Source organism: Akebia trifoliata, chromosome 11 (assembly GCF_017979445.1).
Source record: "Akebia trifoliata isolate Shusen 1 chromosome 11, ASM1797944v1, whole genome shotgun sequence".
Lineage (NCBI taxonomy): Eukaryota > Viridiplantae > Streptophyta > Magnoliopsida > Ranunculales > Lardizabalaceae > Akebia > Akebia trifoliata.
The window spans coordinates 205,541-222,303 of record NC_141385.1 but is presented as its reverse complement, the minus strand read 5'-3'; the positions used below and the strand labels follow the sequence as shown (position 1 = coordinate 222,303).

Below are 16,763 nucleotides of genomic sequence, written 5' to 3'. Positions count from 1 at the left end.
GGTCACTTCAGCATTATGATAAAATGACACGTAGACACATATGTGATGTGTATACAATTGACGTGACAAGTGCACAGAATAATACATCTTTTTCTTTGTCACAGAATAATACATCTTTTTCTTTCTTCGCATGACATGTAATCACATACGTGGTTGACGGCACTTGCCATGTCAACTGTGTAGAGAATACGTATAGACATGTCATTTTACCACGACTCTAAAAATAATTTACCCTTGTACTCCGGTTAAAGATGACCAATTTCTTGGGAGAAAATCAATAGTTTTCAACAAACGGGTTGAAAAAAAAAATCACTTACATTTGACCGTAACATGAGACTTTTTTTTTGAAAGATGGGAACTTGATGTCGACCCTCCACCAACAATGACTTATGGGGAAGACATCCATTGACTGAGCGACAAGCATAAATACAGATTTAATTATTTAAACCTTAGAAGCTTGGCAATAGTGGATCATCAATCTCACTCTTAAACCTTTAATCAGTAAGACAAAGATTAAGGCAATTAGGTCTTAGGTATTGTACTCCCATCTCGGAAATGGAAGTGAATGCATCTAGCTATACTCCTCAATTTCTGCCATTCAAGATGACCATGCAATTAGGTTTCCTTCCTTCTGAACTAATTGTTTCGAAAACCTTTTCACAAACATATGACACAGTTATAGTGGAAAACCTAGCCGTTGAGATGGTAAAAGAAACCGATGAAAGAAATTACCACAACAGCTATTTAGACACAAAAATACAAGAGACGGGCCAAACATACAGATTCATACATTAGAAGTTCTAGTTCTTTTCCCCTGAGACTTGGCATACAAAGTATCCATGAACTCCACACATGAGAAATGCCGATAAGATGGATCCTTGATCGCATCACTACTTCTCTTTCCTGTCTCACTTTTGGAAACAGAATCTGAGTTGGGGTTTTTGGCTCCAACTTCTGAACATTGCCCTACCATAGAATTCGCTTCGTGGGTCTTCAATTCCACCTCTTTCGTTTTCCATTTAAGACCAACTGCCTCAGCCTGGTCTGCAAACAGAATCCTTGATATGGAAGAGCTACAAATCTCTTTATAAGCCTCATAACCAGTGGCATGGGTATTACCACCTTCCAACAATTTCGAGAGAGGGTGCAAAACTGAGATTGCATCATTATTTCTTTCTAGGGTTTCCTTCAGATCCAGGAAATCAGCGACAAGTTCTTCCTTGTTGAACTGAATAAATGCTGCCGTTTGATCCAAATAATAGATGGATGTCACAGAGTTTAGGCCAAAGGCTTTATGGAGGCAATCTTTTAATTCTCGTGGCTTTAACTTGGAAGGGAATCCCCAGAGTAAGACAATATTCTCAAACACGACTCTAGGATATCTCTGTTTATTTTGAATTGAAGATTCTAGAGTCTTCTTCCCAGTACTTAGATCAATAATGGCTCCATTGTTCCAGCTGATGTAAAGAAAGTTGATGTACTTGTGGAGCTTCTCATCGTGAGCCAAACCTGTTGGTGGGAAAGGGAGTTTAAAATCAATACCTAGATGACTGCATTCCTGAGCAAACACACACCCAGTCATAAAAGCATCGTAACCAGCTTCGTGCTTGGCTCCTGAGTTCCAGTTAGAGGACCTGCAGAGGGATTTTCACTATTTAACTCAGAAGAGAGATGATATGCATTGCTTATATTTTCAATTTTTTTTTTCCGTTTTGTTTGTGGAGCAATTAGACTTTCCCACTTTCATGCATAAGGATTATGTAAACCTAAACATTCCCAAGTTTTCCATGTCAGTGTTTCGTTTTTTAGGATAGGATTGATTCAAATATTAGTTGCTGATCTCTTCCACATTACTACTGCTTATTACATTAAATGTAAAATAGTAATGAGCGATTTGGAAATCGAGCAAACAACCCAAGTTGTGGTTTGAATTCATAATCCAGTGGACTAAATGTTTCATCCTTTTGGTTTAATATTACTGGGGATTCGATTTCATAATCTAATGGCTAGTTTTCAAACACCTACTTTTAGCCTCTCTCTTTTTACCCTTTTGGGTTCTTCATGTCAACTCCTCACATAGGGAATGCCACTTAGGTCAGAAAGAAATGTTCACATTACGTAGAGCATACTATTAAGTCAAATAAACAGAAAGCCAAACATAGATCACAAGTCTAAATAATCATGAGGTCATGCTTGTGATTGCTTCTAACTATGCCAGCCAAAGAATTGAGCAACAAGTTTAAGGAACTTTTAAGCAAGAAATTGGAAATTTTCTGGAAAGAGAAAAGTGGTAAGCAAACCTCATCTCATCCACTTGAACTTCAACTTTCACACAAGGCCGATTTTCAAAAGCAGAGATTCTGGATACAGAAGCAATTTGCGGACATAAAAAGGCAAAAGCTGAAGAAAGAGATGTGCCATTTTTCCTCATCAGATGCTGAATTACACGGTCAGCCTTCAAGAGATGCTTAGTGTCAACAATGTACGGAAAGTTTTTATGAACGGACGATACAAATTCTTCCACAGTAGAGGGAAGAGGACCAAAAAATTTTCTGTAGATATGTGCAACATCTGTATCAGGACAATGGAACCTCTGTATCAAATATTTGATAAAGACAAGTGCATAAAATTTTTATGAAATTGAGCAAGATATACCTAAAAAACAATTGTGACCGACCACCAACTTTTGTTCGGAGGAAAGGAGGTCAATAACATGGCGAAAGCCCACTGCAGCTTTAATCTTCACCTCGGCCTCCTTGCGTAAGCTTTCCTTCACCTCTTTCTGCAGATGGACTGACATCATTACAAAAATCCGTGACATAAATGAGGTAAAAAAAGCCTATTCAATGGAATATTTTAACAATTGAGCTTTTCCAATTCCCTTCTCTGTTTCTTACCAAAAGTAAGCTCTTGTCATCATCAGAATCTGTATACACTACTAGTTTCTGTTCAGAGGAATTTTCATCATTAATGCGGACATAAGCAAGATCTTTGAAATGCTTTCTAATAACCTGTGTATTTCCAGTTTCATTCATCAGCAACACATTCAACCATGCAACTTCAGTACCTCAAACATCTAAATGACCAACATGTTAAAGAGTGCACTATCATAGGACGAGAGTGAATCTTGTGGATACTATATTCCAAAATACACTTATCATGTTAGAAAAAATTTAAGTCAATTGCATCATCTGCTCTTAAAATATCAAAGAATGAAAGATATGAGTTTCTAATTGAAAAACCATAATTTTGAACAAGAATTATCATAATTATCATTAAAAAAAAACCTTCAGTGCTACTTTGTTGCATACCCCCAGTCTTAGCACCAAACAATGTCATAATATGAAATAGAACGTAAGTAAAAGCAACATTACCAACTGAAGCAATCTCAATTGATGAGAAGTGAAACCTTTCAGTTTAAGAGCCGGACGCAGCTTGAAGAAAATGGTCTCGAATTGTGTTTTCGAGTCTTTGGAGCCACCCTCGAACTGAGACCCTCCATTAGTATTCTGCAATAAATCATCACGCCATTCACTGAATCTGTTCTTCATCCGCTCAGTGAAAAGAATATCCGCAATGCTAACACACTGAATGTCACCAACTTCTTTCAAGTGACACTCTGAATTAGATAGCTCATCCTCATATGCTGAATTTAAGTGATGCAATGCTTCACCTTCTTGTCCTCTGGATAAATAAGATATTCCTGGGATTACCCAAGATAGTAAATTCATGAAAGGATTATATTTTGTATAAAAAAAACTTGGCCAAACGGATTATAACCATGGTATTTTTGTTTTTTGTTTTTGGATAGGTCTAGAGTTGGTGGTTAGCAAATGAAGTTGGGTTCAAGGGGGTTTGAACCTAGGACGTGGGAACAACCCTCCACACGTCTTACCACTTAGCTAAGTTGGCACTTCACCAATTATAACCATGGTATGATACTCATAAGCTAAGAGATGTGTTTGCAATGAGAAGGAGAAGCATTTTTCCCTTGTTATAGAGCTCATTTAAACCCTTTACTTTAAGCAATATTCATTTGGGCAGTACCATCTTCTTTTTTTCTTTACAAGTACATGATCATCAAAATCAATTCCTATATTTTTTTACTATATATGAAGCTAGGCCCGAAATTGGTCAAATTTTCCCTGATAAGTGTATTTTTTTCAAAAAGGAACTTCACTGACTTCACAAATTCTCGGAAGCAACTGAAATTAAGAATTTTCAACAATATCGTTTACCATCACTCAATTCTATTCTGTCTTTATCTAATTAATGTTTGGCAACCCCAACACAAAACTCACTCTGCACATTCAAAGTGTAAAGGGTGGGGTGGGGATGGAGCTCAGACCATCCCATCAACCTTTGAGATCAAATAAATGAATCAAATTCACCGAACCTAACCAACTAAAAATAGAACTTCTCTTGATGCAACATCAAGTTAATCTACTCACCACTTGCACAACAAAGGACTATCAAAATGATTCATTTTGGTTGCTAAATTCCAAATGCATCATTGGAACTACACTAAAAGGGTTATTTTTCTTTTGTATACTTATCATCATCAATTTTTATTTTTTTATTTTGAAAGTTTCTATGATTACATGGATCATGAACAAATACCTCGGCAATTACCAGTCAATTCATACTTCCATTAGCATATCTTTAGTTCGTATGGACACAAATAGTCAATTATTTTTCTTTTTACCTTTTTTTATAAGAATATCTTCTTTTCAGAATTTTATCCTTTTCCCCTACCTCTAATTGACTTCCTCCTAAACTCAAAATATCAACTAGAAACTCCTAATCTATAAACTATTTACATGATTAATATATCGGCTTGTTAAAATGCATTTTTTTCAATATTATGTACTCAACATGAATTAAAGCAGTTTAAAATTTTATTGCATATCAGATTTGTGAAGATCAATTGAGTCTGACACTGATGCACATCTATGTCTCCATGTTACATAGGTCATAACTACTAGTTGGGATGTTTATATCTGGCGAAGTAAGGAAAATAAAAAACAAAAAAAAAGCAAGCAGATATAGACTACCTTCGTATATGCAAGCATTGAAATCGAATTGATATTTTGACAAGAAATCAATGGAAGTTGTCTGGCAGAGAAACTCGTACGACGGGCAATCAAAAGGAAGCTCTTTGCGAGGAAAAACATAAAATGTGTGCCTGTAAAGATGCACAAATAGCCCTTTTATTATCATAGCTCTCACCACACCCAGTCAAATTCAGTAACTCAAATCAAAACCTCAAGAACCCATCAAAACTCACACTCACAATCAAAATTGAGAAAAACAAATTATCTAAAAATGGAAGAATTTTATCTAAGTTACGTTGCAACTTTCAGGCATAAAAACTAAAACCCATCAAAAACCCTACTTGCATTAGAATAAATCCAAAGTAAAGAACTCACGGATGAGAGATAAATGTTTCCTTGGAAGAGTCCCATCGAAAGGGGCAGATTCCAAACTGAACAACTGCGAATTTCTCTACGGAATCTTTGACTTTCAGATACCGAATATCAAATCTATCGAACTCGAAGGACTCGCGCCATGGAGCGCTTGTGACTCCAGTCATCTCGAGATCTACTGAGACGAAATCTGCGTCTCGGACATGGCGTCTGAGATCTTCGAGAGCTGAATCGAAGTTCTTGTTGGTTACCTTCTTGACAGCGAAGGTCGAAGTTGTTGCAGAGCAAAATGGGCGAGTGAAGGAAGTGGAGCGAGTTAGGGTTAGGGTTTTAAAGAGTGCCCTAATCAGCCATTGTTTCTTCATTTTCTCGTTCTCTCTCCAGGCTCGAAAAAGGATGGAAAGGGGCGCGGGGGAAGGTTTTTGCAAGGGACGTGATACTCGCGCCCACCAAATGCTCTCCGCGCCCACCTACTTTCCACTGATACCCTCATGAATTACTTTCCACACCCACCACTTCTCCACAACCCATCATATTGAGTCCTTGTCGGGTTGGGACATGATTGATCTAGATACAATCCAATAAGAAATCAAATCGAAAACTTATCAAATCTCACCTTGTTAGAATCCAAAACATTGATCCAAACCTGAAGTTGTTGGATAAAAAGAGATCGGATTTGAGGTATAATCAAATCCATTGATAGCCTTAAATATAATACAATTTTTGTTATTTCACTTTTATTTTGAATGAAACCCTCATGCATCTGAAGGGCTTATTTATAATCATAAATATTGATTAAATTATTTTTATAGATTAGATAGTAATAAAGGATATTTTTGTAAATTTGATAAGCAAACAACTTGATTTTAGAATCATGCATTGCAATTTTTGGGATTTTGACTAAAAAAGAGTTTGATTATATGAAATTTAAATATAAAAATAAGGGCATTTATGACCACTTAAATTTTGGTGTTAAACCACTTCTACTAGTAAACATGATATTCAATCGTGTTCCTCCTTTTTTGGCTATTTTCAGTGTGTGGCATATTTGTGAAATTATGAATTCTTTCAAAGCTCACCACCAAAATGAAAGTAGAAATTATATAATTGCTTATGTCATGTACACGGTTTTAAAACTCACTTCCATGTCTTGTCTCGTCCATGCCAAGTACCAAGTCATCTCAGATGAATTTTCCAATACGTTTGAAAAGTCGCATTCAATGATGAAAAAAATAAACGTGGGGTTTTAAATCTAGTCCGATACATTGACTTGTCCATGCCTGGTACTGAGATGACTCAGGGTGATACGTCTCGGTCTTGGACAAGTTTTGAAACCATCGTCATCTAGCCCCAATTTTTTTTTGGATAATCTTGACTTCTCTGTAATAGTAGGGGTTTTAGATTTCAATGTCTTTAGATGATTATGTTAAAGTTCCATTGTCTCAACACTCATTCCAAGAAATGAGAGAAATCAAATTATCAAGTTCCTAATATAAATTCGAGTACAATGATTGTTCCAATTCCCCTCCTTAATTTCAACCACTCTTACTGATAAGAGTTGTGCTGGAGTAACATTGAAATGTACATCATGGGGGACATTTTTGACGTGGGTGTGAGTTAGAACCATAGATGCTTTCCATCGAGATACGAGTGAGATCTCAATGAAATCATCTATGGTTCTGATACATATGCACATCAGAAATGTCTCTCATAATGTACATTTTAACGTTACTTTAGCATTGTCCAACCAATAAATATACAACTTTAGATATCATTTTTTTTATTAAAAAAAAACCGATGTCTATTTTATTTATTAAAACAAAAAAGTATTGTTAAATTCTTTTTTGTAGGAATTATAGGTTCTTATATAACATAATAATGTAATATAATTTATGATATCATGTGTTGCCTTGTGTGGAGTCTTGTTCTTTATCTGTGAAGTAAGCTTCCCCATATTTTGGGTCCAAAGTTTCATAACTAGCTAACACGGGAGCTTTTGCAATTGTTCTCTCTACTCTCTCCTTTCTTCATCTTGAAGGTCCATCAACACTTGAACTTGTTAACTTATGTTCTCATATAAATTTGAAGTAATTCTCATCTGATAGGGTGATTTAATAGTGACTGCTGGAAGTTGGGTTCATTTATACATGTTTTTACCTCAGTTTAATCCATATTCACAAGCCATGCATGGTCTTGTGCTTCATTTTCGGCCTTTTGTAAACTTTTTCTTCACTAATGGAAATTAATTTATTTTTGTAAATAGAGCCTTCAAGTTCAACTTAAATTCAATCACAAGAAGGTCAATAAAGACAGTCACATTCTATCCGGGATACATTCTCAAATTTTTTATAAGAAAATTTACAGTCGAAGCGAAACGAGATCATCAGAATATTCACTAAGCAAATACAAGCTGCACCAGGTTTCTCTGCAAGCTTCTCTATTGTGTCCACTAAACTTGGAAAAATATGACATTAAATCTTTTTCCAAGGGAGTTAAAAATCACGTCTATGAGAGCAGGATTTATGACATTACGGCAATAGCAATTGTGGTTCACCTTCTCCCCATGCTTTGACCTCAGGTGATCATTGCTTGGACATGTTTTTATAGAGATATCCAAAAGGATTAAAACATTACTCTCATCATTTCATTCTAATTGATTGAATCAAATGTGTATACAGATTAAAACAAAAATAAAAAAGAATTAGAGAAACAATTAAGTGAACCAAATATGCATACAGATCTAATGAATCCAACAATTTACAAACCATAGAAGTACAAAAGACTACTGATAGGCCTATCTTGGCATTGATATCTCGTAGCATTCTTATGTATCATGATACATAAGAACATTACAAGCAAAAAAAAAAAAAATTAGGAAAATGCACAAGTTTTTGTCCAATTATGATTGATTGCACTCTTGCAAATATTGAAATCCACCCACATCTGTGGTATCAATTTCAATCTTCAAGAGTCCATTTTGTTTTTTTTTGAAAAACAGATACACGTTGATCATCCTTAATTTCTATGGATCTATCATAAATTACCCATTGATTCAGTTTAAAGGAATGATAATCCTCATAGTTTCAAGCAAACTTTTATCATTTCAATTTATTTTACGATGGAAAAGCTACTTTCATCACAAGTATAGGTTTCTCTTATGAGGAGCTTTGCTCAAAGGCTCGTGCACTTGGTACCAAAGAGAAAATGAATTCTTGCAAAAATATTGATGGCAAATTAAGCTCCTTAATTTTAAAACGATTAAGATATTAAATCCTCACAATAAACATGGTAAAAGAAGCTCCATAGCCTTAATTAAACCCTTGTTTAGTACTTGATAGTGAAATTAAACACAATCTTAATTGAAGTTTAAACATTAATGATTTCCCAGTAGCTTGGTTTCTAGCCAAGGCATGTAGTTTCCTTTCTTTAATAGAGGGTTCTTCCAACCCCAACCACATGCAAGTAGTCGCCATCTTCCCTTTCTTTCCCTTTAAACAAAAGTCATTGCTCTTAACTCCAAATTAGTAACCAAAGACAAAATAAATCATCCCCTATTGTTGCTTGTACAAAGTTCGATCTAATCGAGTTTGTTGTAGATTTGTTATTTCCGATTGCACGGTTAGCAGACAGTGACGGTTGAATCTTGGAAATCAAAGGCTTGAGACCGATTGTAGTGAAGATTCATTCTTAAGAGGGCGAAATTGATTTTAAGGATAACAACTTCTCTGTGCCTCAGTTACCAATAAGTTCTTTTAATTTCTTCGAATTGTTTACATTATACTATTGCTTATAATCTATTGTTTCAATAAATCAAAATCAGAATCTCCAACACTCTACCTAACTATTAATTTGTTTTTTAATACATGTAGCATCATGCCATTGGTTCATCAGCTTAGCACCTAACAAACACAACAACAAATCTCGGTTCTTAGTGAAAGGGGAGGAAAGCACAATTATCAAAAGGTTGAGTCAAAATGGAATTATGCGCGGGTCAAAGTGAAATTTACCTATCAAAAAATTAATTTTTATAGGATAGCAATGATTCAAAAATAATTAATTCTCTCTTATTTCTAGGGACTCAGGGTCCGATATGTGTCTATGTGGCATGATTTAGTTCGTGTTTAAAACACCTCGGCACCTAATCAAGCCGTTCAAGCAGCCAAGGTCAAATTGTGTCACCACATAGACATTGTACCTGTCCATAGAAACAAGACACTTTATGCGATCAAGACTCTAATTAAAATGCCAGACCTAAGCATTCATTGAACTCGTTTTTTCACATGCATGAGGGAAACGCTGAAGTAACATTGAAATTGACATTGTTTCAAACATAGTTGACATAGATGTGTCTATAGAATCATAGATGCTTTTCATCGAGATATAAATGAGAAGCATCTATAGTTCAGTGCCAAGCGATGTCAATTTCAATGTTACTCCACCTCGACTCTCAAAAGAATAAACATTTTAAAAATGAAAAAATGGTCTTGTAAAATAGTATAATTTAACTGTTAGTTTGACGGTAATTTGATGGAAGAGGGGTAAGTGAACCCCTTAGATAATCATACGAGGGTAAAAATCAAATTATGCCAAACTACAGGGAATCAAATTATAATTTACTCTTATTTGATTTAAAATTTTATTTTTCTGATTATTCTTTTATGAAAACGTTAAAAAAAAAAAAATAGCTTTTTAACAAAGTACAGGATAAAATTTACTTGTTTATTAAAATGAAATTAAGGTTGCTTAATAAGCACAACCAATCCAAAATTACTTAACTCAGACTAAATTGAACTCAATCATTGAATTTATGACTCAGGTCCACGTATCCAATTGAGTTGAGCCATACTGGTTTTAGGCTCATATAAAAACCTAAACCAAAGAAATTGAAATCTAGGAGAAAAAAAAAATGAGAGAGCCTTCTATTATGACCCCAACTTTTACATATTCCCAAACATTCACTTCTTTTCTTTATTTGTAACTGATTCATAGAGTGCAATTGATAGTGGGTAGTCAATCCCTAAATTAATTATATCAAATCAAACTTAAAACCTCTTATATAGTGTAATAAGTGACAACGAAAAATATTAGTCTGAAATCCTAATGAATGACTTATTCGCTCATTCTCAAGGATAATATTTCATATCTTTGTCTACCAATCATGAATAACCAAGTCTATAAGATATCCTTTTTTCAAAAGATTGAAAACAATATATGAAGTTTATTCATCCAATTAGCAACATATTTAACCATTTGAGTCCAACTCAAGATGATCCAACTAGCAAGGTTAAGAATATGAAAAACAACTTTTAACCTAATAATATAAAATTAAAATTAATCCCATGTCATCAATAATATTACTACTACCTACAGTCATCAAGTTTGTCTCATCAGCTTATCTTCATGATGACTCACATTTACATTCATTCCAAAACTTTGTTACTTGTTCGAAGGAGGACGGGAGATACCACAAAATTAATCCGAAAAGACAGCACCAACCCTGTTGAACATGTGTTTGGTTTATATTCTGACTTAATAGATGAGAGAGTAACATAAAAGGAAGATTAGGAAAAAGAGAGAATGAAGAAACCTGAAACAAAAGAAGCACACAGAAAAGTAACCGCTTCGAGCATGGACCAAACAATCTTAATAAGATGTTCACAAGCGTCCAATCATTTGTCCCAATCAATTGTCCAGTCTGAGGATCAAACCTGCAGAGGAGACCATTATGTAACCAAGGAAAGCTTAATATTAAGCAACTTGTATATTTTACTATTACGAGATGTTAGAGAAGCTCACCTTGGCAAACCAGTACGTGGACGTTTGATAGAGACAAATATCTAAGACGAAAAAAATGAAACATATAGAAGTAACCCAGATGCTTCTTTGGAAATATAGATATGTCTCGATTTAGAATGAAAAAACTTTTAGGTGATTTTGTGTGTGGAGAATACCTGAAGACATGAGCTGGGCAAGTTAAAAAGTTGGGGGAAAAAGAAGATGATAAGTGTTCCACTGTAAAATAAAAGTCAATTAGTCAATTTAGTAAATATATAAAACATACAGAACCAACATGCACGCATTAAGGACCAGTCTACGTGCAAATGCATGTGAATACAAGTACTAAGCCCCTACTGAATGTTTGCAGGACAGGAAGTATGATAAGTGTACAATAAATTTTCATCATAATCATCATCAACGCTTATTCCAAATTATTTACGGTGACCATTGGGTCATTAATTCAACTGTTCTGATCATATACGCCAATCCTGAACTCTTAAGGGTGACCATTGGCTTATTCCAATGATCATATACGTCATTAATTCAAATGGGTAATTCAAAGTGTGCCGGGGAATTACATCCAATTGTCCTAGGTGAATGAGTTATAGAAGCCCATACTGTGCGTGGATCGTAAAGCCTAAAATCCATATTGGTGGACCTCTTGGAGGACTTGACGTGCCTGTTTGTTTGGATCTAGATGAATCAATAATGGACGGAAACCAGCTTAATACCTCTTGGAAAAGATAATGCATCAGAGTATTAAGGTATATTAACCATGTATGCACTTGTACTTCATGTTTACTCTTGAGGTCAATGTATATTTCAATTAAAAAAAGTGACCTAGCTAATCTAGAGAAATATGAACCTGAAAAAAAATATATGCTAATTTATAGAAAATAAGCCACAGAATGCCATACCACTACCAAAAGCAAATCACTAATCCAGAAAAAAATTGATCTATAGCTCTCACAAAATAACTTTTTTTAGACTGAACTACAACAATCTAGAAAGATTGCCATGAAAGATAACTAACCTGAAGTGGCTTAGTATGCCACTTACAGCCAAAGTCATCCCAGCGAGGTAAGTGTAGGTATCACCAACAGAAAAAATTGAAGGACGAAACCTAGAAAAACCATAAAATAGATAACATTAAAAATGCTACTAGTAACCATGGTTTCAAATATCCGAATGTATCGACCGATAAATATCGGTTTTTTCATTAACCGAAACATTCAATCGATACAACATTTTAAACCATGCAAGTAACTCCACATTTGCTATGAAAATAGCTCAAACGTAATCTGAAATTGATAGATGCTTTGTTATATTACCAGTCACACATATATAAACCCACAGTGATGCAGAATAAGGGTAGGACAAAGTAAATACACAACGCATGAGCCTGGTTCCACTCAGTGTCCACAGATGTTTCGATTTGCATCACATTATGCATCAAAATCTGTAATCACATAAAATCCATTATTAATCGATTTCCAGCATCTAGAATAAAGCGTAATTGCATCATTACAACAGGTCTTGTTCTTACAAAAAATGCAATAACAGCCATTTGGCCCGCTTCAAGGTCATTTATACCGGAATGAAATTTGATGGAGTTCGAGCAAAAAAACACCAAAATCCCTAGGTAGACTTTGTAAATATATCCTGCCCAAATGAAGAAGTAAATAAATCCACTGTTAAAAAGCAAATATAAGCAGCCAAATGCAAGTGGCATTTTAGCTTCATATGAAGCGTAAGAAATATTCATCATGCAATCACAACTATTTAACCTGGCTAGTTAATGGCACAATAACTGTGAATACACTTTCAATAACAGAACATGTGTCTTTGTACAAAGTAGAACAGAGGAACAGTTGTTTTAACCAACTCAAATTCTTTGGGACAAGGCTTTGATGATGAGGATAACGACGACGACAATTCAGCAATATTGAATGTGTGTAAGTCAAGCAAACAAGAAAATAGATCTACTAATCCTTATATTTGACCACATCAATTCCTGCCTCCACCATCACATAATTAGGACACTCTTTTGTTATCTCCAAAAGATTGCTAGAACACGTGTCCAACATAAAAAAGCTAACCACATTCAAGGAACAACCAAGCAAAACCATGTGATAGGAAAATTTCTACTTCCTTGAGCATCTTACAAATATTATCAGAAACAACGTACCTAGTTCCAAAACCTCCTGCCCAACATATTGAATGAGAGGTTTTGGTACATCGACAGTAGTAAGTCCACTATATGCCACCAAGACAGGAAGAATTGCAGATAAACGCAAAAGGAAATTGCTGCTCTTCACAAAAACATAAGAGCAAATAAGCACGTTGAACTCAAACACCGAGTCCAATGACAAGGAAAGTGGTCTTCCAAAAAAAAAAAAAAAAAAAGAAAAATATTAAAGGTCATCTGATATATCATTGACCCAACTAACTATTTGTTAGAAGTTCATTTTGGAAACCCACCCATGGTAAAGATGGATACAAATTACTTACCATGAGCATTAACACTTGGAAGTATGTCAGTGCACCATACATACTGTGAAAAATGATGATAGATAAAAGAGTAACTTTTATCATTCTCAGTGCAGAAAGAGCCACCTTACAAAAATCTTCAGTTAAAATTTCAAGGTAAAGCTGTTTGAGGCCAATGTCCTCCTTGAGGGCACAAATCTGCCCTTCATAAAGGTCTTATTCCAACTCAAATACCAAAACTATGAGCAATCCAAACAATGTACGTGGAGATATCGACAGAAGTCTTATTCCAACTGAAATACTAAAATCAACCCAAACACAATAATGGTGAAAGAGAGATCTCTTTCATGGAAAAAGCTTCCACAATTCATCGCAAGGCAGTAAATTAGTTCGACCACAAAACAGTAAAGGCTAACAAAATTGTAATATCACATATTCAAATAAAATTAGTCTAATCACCAATGATATCACTGTTAAAACAAGAAAAAAAAAAAACCAAAGCTGTTGCATAGTGTTCTTCTCATAGACTGCTTCCCCACAATTAGTACTTCGCCATAATTGCTGTAGTTTTATAATGGATATTAGAGTCAAAAAACATTTATAAGCAGAAACATAATGCAAGCTCGACTTTCGGATGTAAGGTATCAGAGACATCTACGGTTAGGTGGAACATAAGGGCAGTGTGCCAATGGAATGGCTATCATAGACCTACTTATTCCAATAGCCCAAACTTGAACCATCTTATCTTTTTTTTGCAAAATCAGGGAAGTTATAGCAGGCCAATCAGAAAAGTTTATGAATGTATTGGGTCTATTCCACACTTGAGGGTCCTCCTATGTTTTTTTTTCTGTTTGGCTTGGAGGGGGTTAGTGGTTAAAACTTAACATATTAGCATAAAATGGGATTTCAAGGGGTTTGAACCTAAGACGTTGGGAACATCCTCCCAAGGTCTTACCACTTAGCTAAGTGCTTCTATGTGACACCTTCTAATGGCCGGTCTTTCGGATGAGGGACCTCCAATGGTGGGTCTCATAGCCACATGGATCTCATATACCAAGCTACATGAAGCAAATCATGTGCTAAGGCATCACTTTATATTGATGTTTTCGGGTACAATCAGAATTGGACAAAACATAGTGGTGATGAGATCTTACCATTCCACCGAGGATCATGTTTTTTAAACTTGTACAGCTTGATCTTGGGCCACCTCGTCAGTTGGTTCAACTCGACGATTTTGTATGGCCTCGGCATTTGCTTCAACTTGAGGTGGATTCGCCTCCACATTTGCTTCAACTCGAGGTCGTATCGCCTCAGCAGTTGCTTCAACTCGAGGTCGTATTGCCTCGGGATTTGCTTCAACTCTAGATGGATTCGCCTCAACTCGAGGTGGATTCACCAGCTCATTCCTTCGTTCAGCCCTTCATGTCATGGGGACATCATGTCAACAGTTTTTATATTACAATATATTTAACTTAAAAATGGATTTACAAAAAACAAAAATAAATTATAAACGTTACCTCCTAGTTACTGCTGGTGGTTTACAAAAAACAAAAATAAATTATTCCTTCTTAGCAAGTTTTATTACTGTATCCATTTGACTTTGGTTGTACTAAGGCATCTGACCATTCTTTTTCCATAGAACAACGTACAAACAAAAGAATGCACTAATGGATACATTGAGCAAGCATTACCAGGATATTTGCTTCTGGGATTGGCATAAGGTTGCAAAGACACCAAAGGCTTCACATTCCGCCATAACTTTCTATATTTAATGCTCTGTAACAGTTGATCATAAAATAATAAGTAAAATCAATTATCATAAATAAATACATGGAACAACAATCTAAAGAACCTAAAATTAGTAATAAGCGATGATATTATTGACTTCTACCAGTCTCTCTAAATTCCGAGTAAAATCCTCACGGAACCTGAGCACTTGATACGAGTCCTGCAAGTGCAGCCCATTTTATCTTTGATTTGAATATCATCTTTGTTTACAACAACGGTTTCAGGAAAACTGCAAACAAATCCAGCCTAACATTAGAAGGTAACTCAAATTCTGATAGCAACAACATTAATAGAGTTCAACAACAAAAACTTAAATTCGCAAATGCATAAGAAATCATCAGATGTCAACAAAAATTAAAATAAAACTCAATCTCCACTGAGAAAATACTTTTGAAAGTTCCGCCAACTATAAACTTAAAACTCTCCAATAAGGATCAGAAACATAAAAAACTGTACAAAATCACATTGAAATAAAACTCAATCTCCACTAAGCAAATTATTTGAAAGTTCCACCAACTATAAACTTAAAACTCTCCAATATAGATTAACAAAAAATGCATAAAATCACCGAACCAAATCCGGAAACAAATGTGATTTTTGTATAAAACTAACGAAAACAAGAATATTACATAGGTTATCAACTTAAAATTCATTACGAAATCATCAAAAGTTTAAAAAAAGAAAGAACAAATAAGATTTTTCATTATTGTCAAAAAGATAACAGCGTAGATGAATAAAAATCGAACTGGCCATCAACTAATCGATGCTAAACCCAATAGGTCCGATGAGGATCTAATCGATCTCAGCATCTACTTCACAAAAACATGACACCGAACAGTCCCATGTACGCAACATTAAGAACTCAAAACCCACTAACCCAGAAACGACAAGTTTAAATAAAAATAATAACAAGAAATCCAAATCCAAGAAGGAATTACATTAGGTACCTGTAATCCCCAAAGGGAGCGGAATGAAAACTAAACTGTAGAGCAATCAAAACAAGCTTATGAACCTGTAGCTTTGGGGAGAGATGAGAGATTTCAACAACTTTCACTATGTTCTTCTTTCGTTCAGATGCCTGTGTTTGTGTGGGCTTTCTCCCAGCAAGGAGATCGATCCATTGAGAGAGTGAGAGGGAGAGAGAGATTTTAGGGTGAAATTCGAGGGATTGCTTTGGAGTCCATGGATTATGTATGAGAGAGAAAGATTTTGTGAAGAAAACCCCTTGAGGAGGTTGAAGACAATAGAGTTTAATGGGTGGAAAATGAAGGGATTTCTAAG

General features: G+C 35.1%; 2 protein-coding genes across 2 annotated transcripts; both read right to left on the bottom strand.

The window, feature by feature from the left end:
- Positions 1-359: 359 nt before the first annotated feature.
- On the bottom strand, positions 360-5,994 carry AHG2 (Polynucleotidyl transferase, ribonuclease H-like superfamily protein). The gene is made up of 7 exons (XM_086458865.1): positions 5,430-5,994; positions 5,055-5,185; positions 3,375-3,703; positions 2,898-3,011; positions 2,656-2,782; positions 2,301-2,571; positions 360-1,634 (listed from the first exon to the last, which is right to left on the bottom strand). The coding sequence occupies exons 1-7, from the start codon at positions 5,789-5,791 to the stop codon at positions 785-787; spliced, it is 2,184 nt and encodes a 727-aa protein (XP_086314991.1). The 5' UTR covers positions 5,792-5,994; the 3' UTR covers positions 360-784.
- A 4,630-nt stretch (positions 5,995-10,624) lies between these two features.
- Positions 10,625-15,450, bottom strand: LOC147390075 (uncharacterized). The gene is made up of 11 exons (XM_086457703.1): positions 15,386-15,450; positions 14,884-15,112; positions 13,705-13,892; positions 13,393-13,586; positions 12,751-12,866; positions 12,536-12,663; positions 12,238-12,327; positions 11,378-11,438; positions 11,223-11,263; positions 11,014-11,134; positions 10,625-10,923 (listed from the first exon to the last, which is right to left on the bottom strand). Exons 1-11 carry the CDS (start codon positions 15,448-15,450, stop codon positions 10,825-10,827), a joined length of 1,332 nt encoding a protein of 443 aa, XP_086313829.1. The 3' UTR covers positions 10,625-10,824.
- Between the last annotated feature and the right edge of the window lie 1,313 nt (positions 15,451-16,763).

What these genes read in the sequence shown, in the direction of transcription:
- AHG2 (XM_086458865.1), bottom strand. Translation starts at nt 5,791, where the DNA reads ATGAAGAAACAATGGCTGATTAGGGCACTCTTTAAAACCCTAACCCTA. An exon ending in ATGACAAGAGCTTACTTTTG is followed by an intron (nt 2,783 to 2,897) that starts GTAAGAAACAGA and finishes GTCCATCTGCAG; the next exon opens with AAAGAGGTGAAGGAAAGCTT. An exon ending in CGGTCACAATTGTTTTTTAG is followed by an intron (nt 2,572 to 2,655) that starts GTATATCTTGCT and finishes GTCCTGATACAG; the next exon opens with ATGTTGCACATATCTACAGA.
- LOC147390075 (XM_086457703.1), bottom strand. Translation starts at nt 15,450, where the DNA reads ATGGCGGAATGTGAAGCCTTTGGTGTCTTTGCAACCTTATGCCAATCC. An exon ending in TCCCAGAAGCAAATATCCTG is followed by an intron (nt 15,113 to 15,385) that starts GTAATGCTTGCT and finishes CATGACATGAAG; the next exon opens with GGCTGAACGAAGGAATGAGC. An exon ending in AGGTGGCCCAAGATCAAGCT is followed by an intron (nt 13,893 to 14,883) that starts GTACAAGTTTAA and finishes TATGAAGGGCAG; the next exon opens with ATTTGTGCCCTCAAGGAGGA.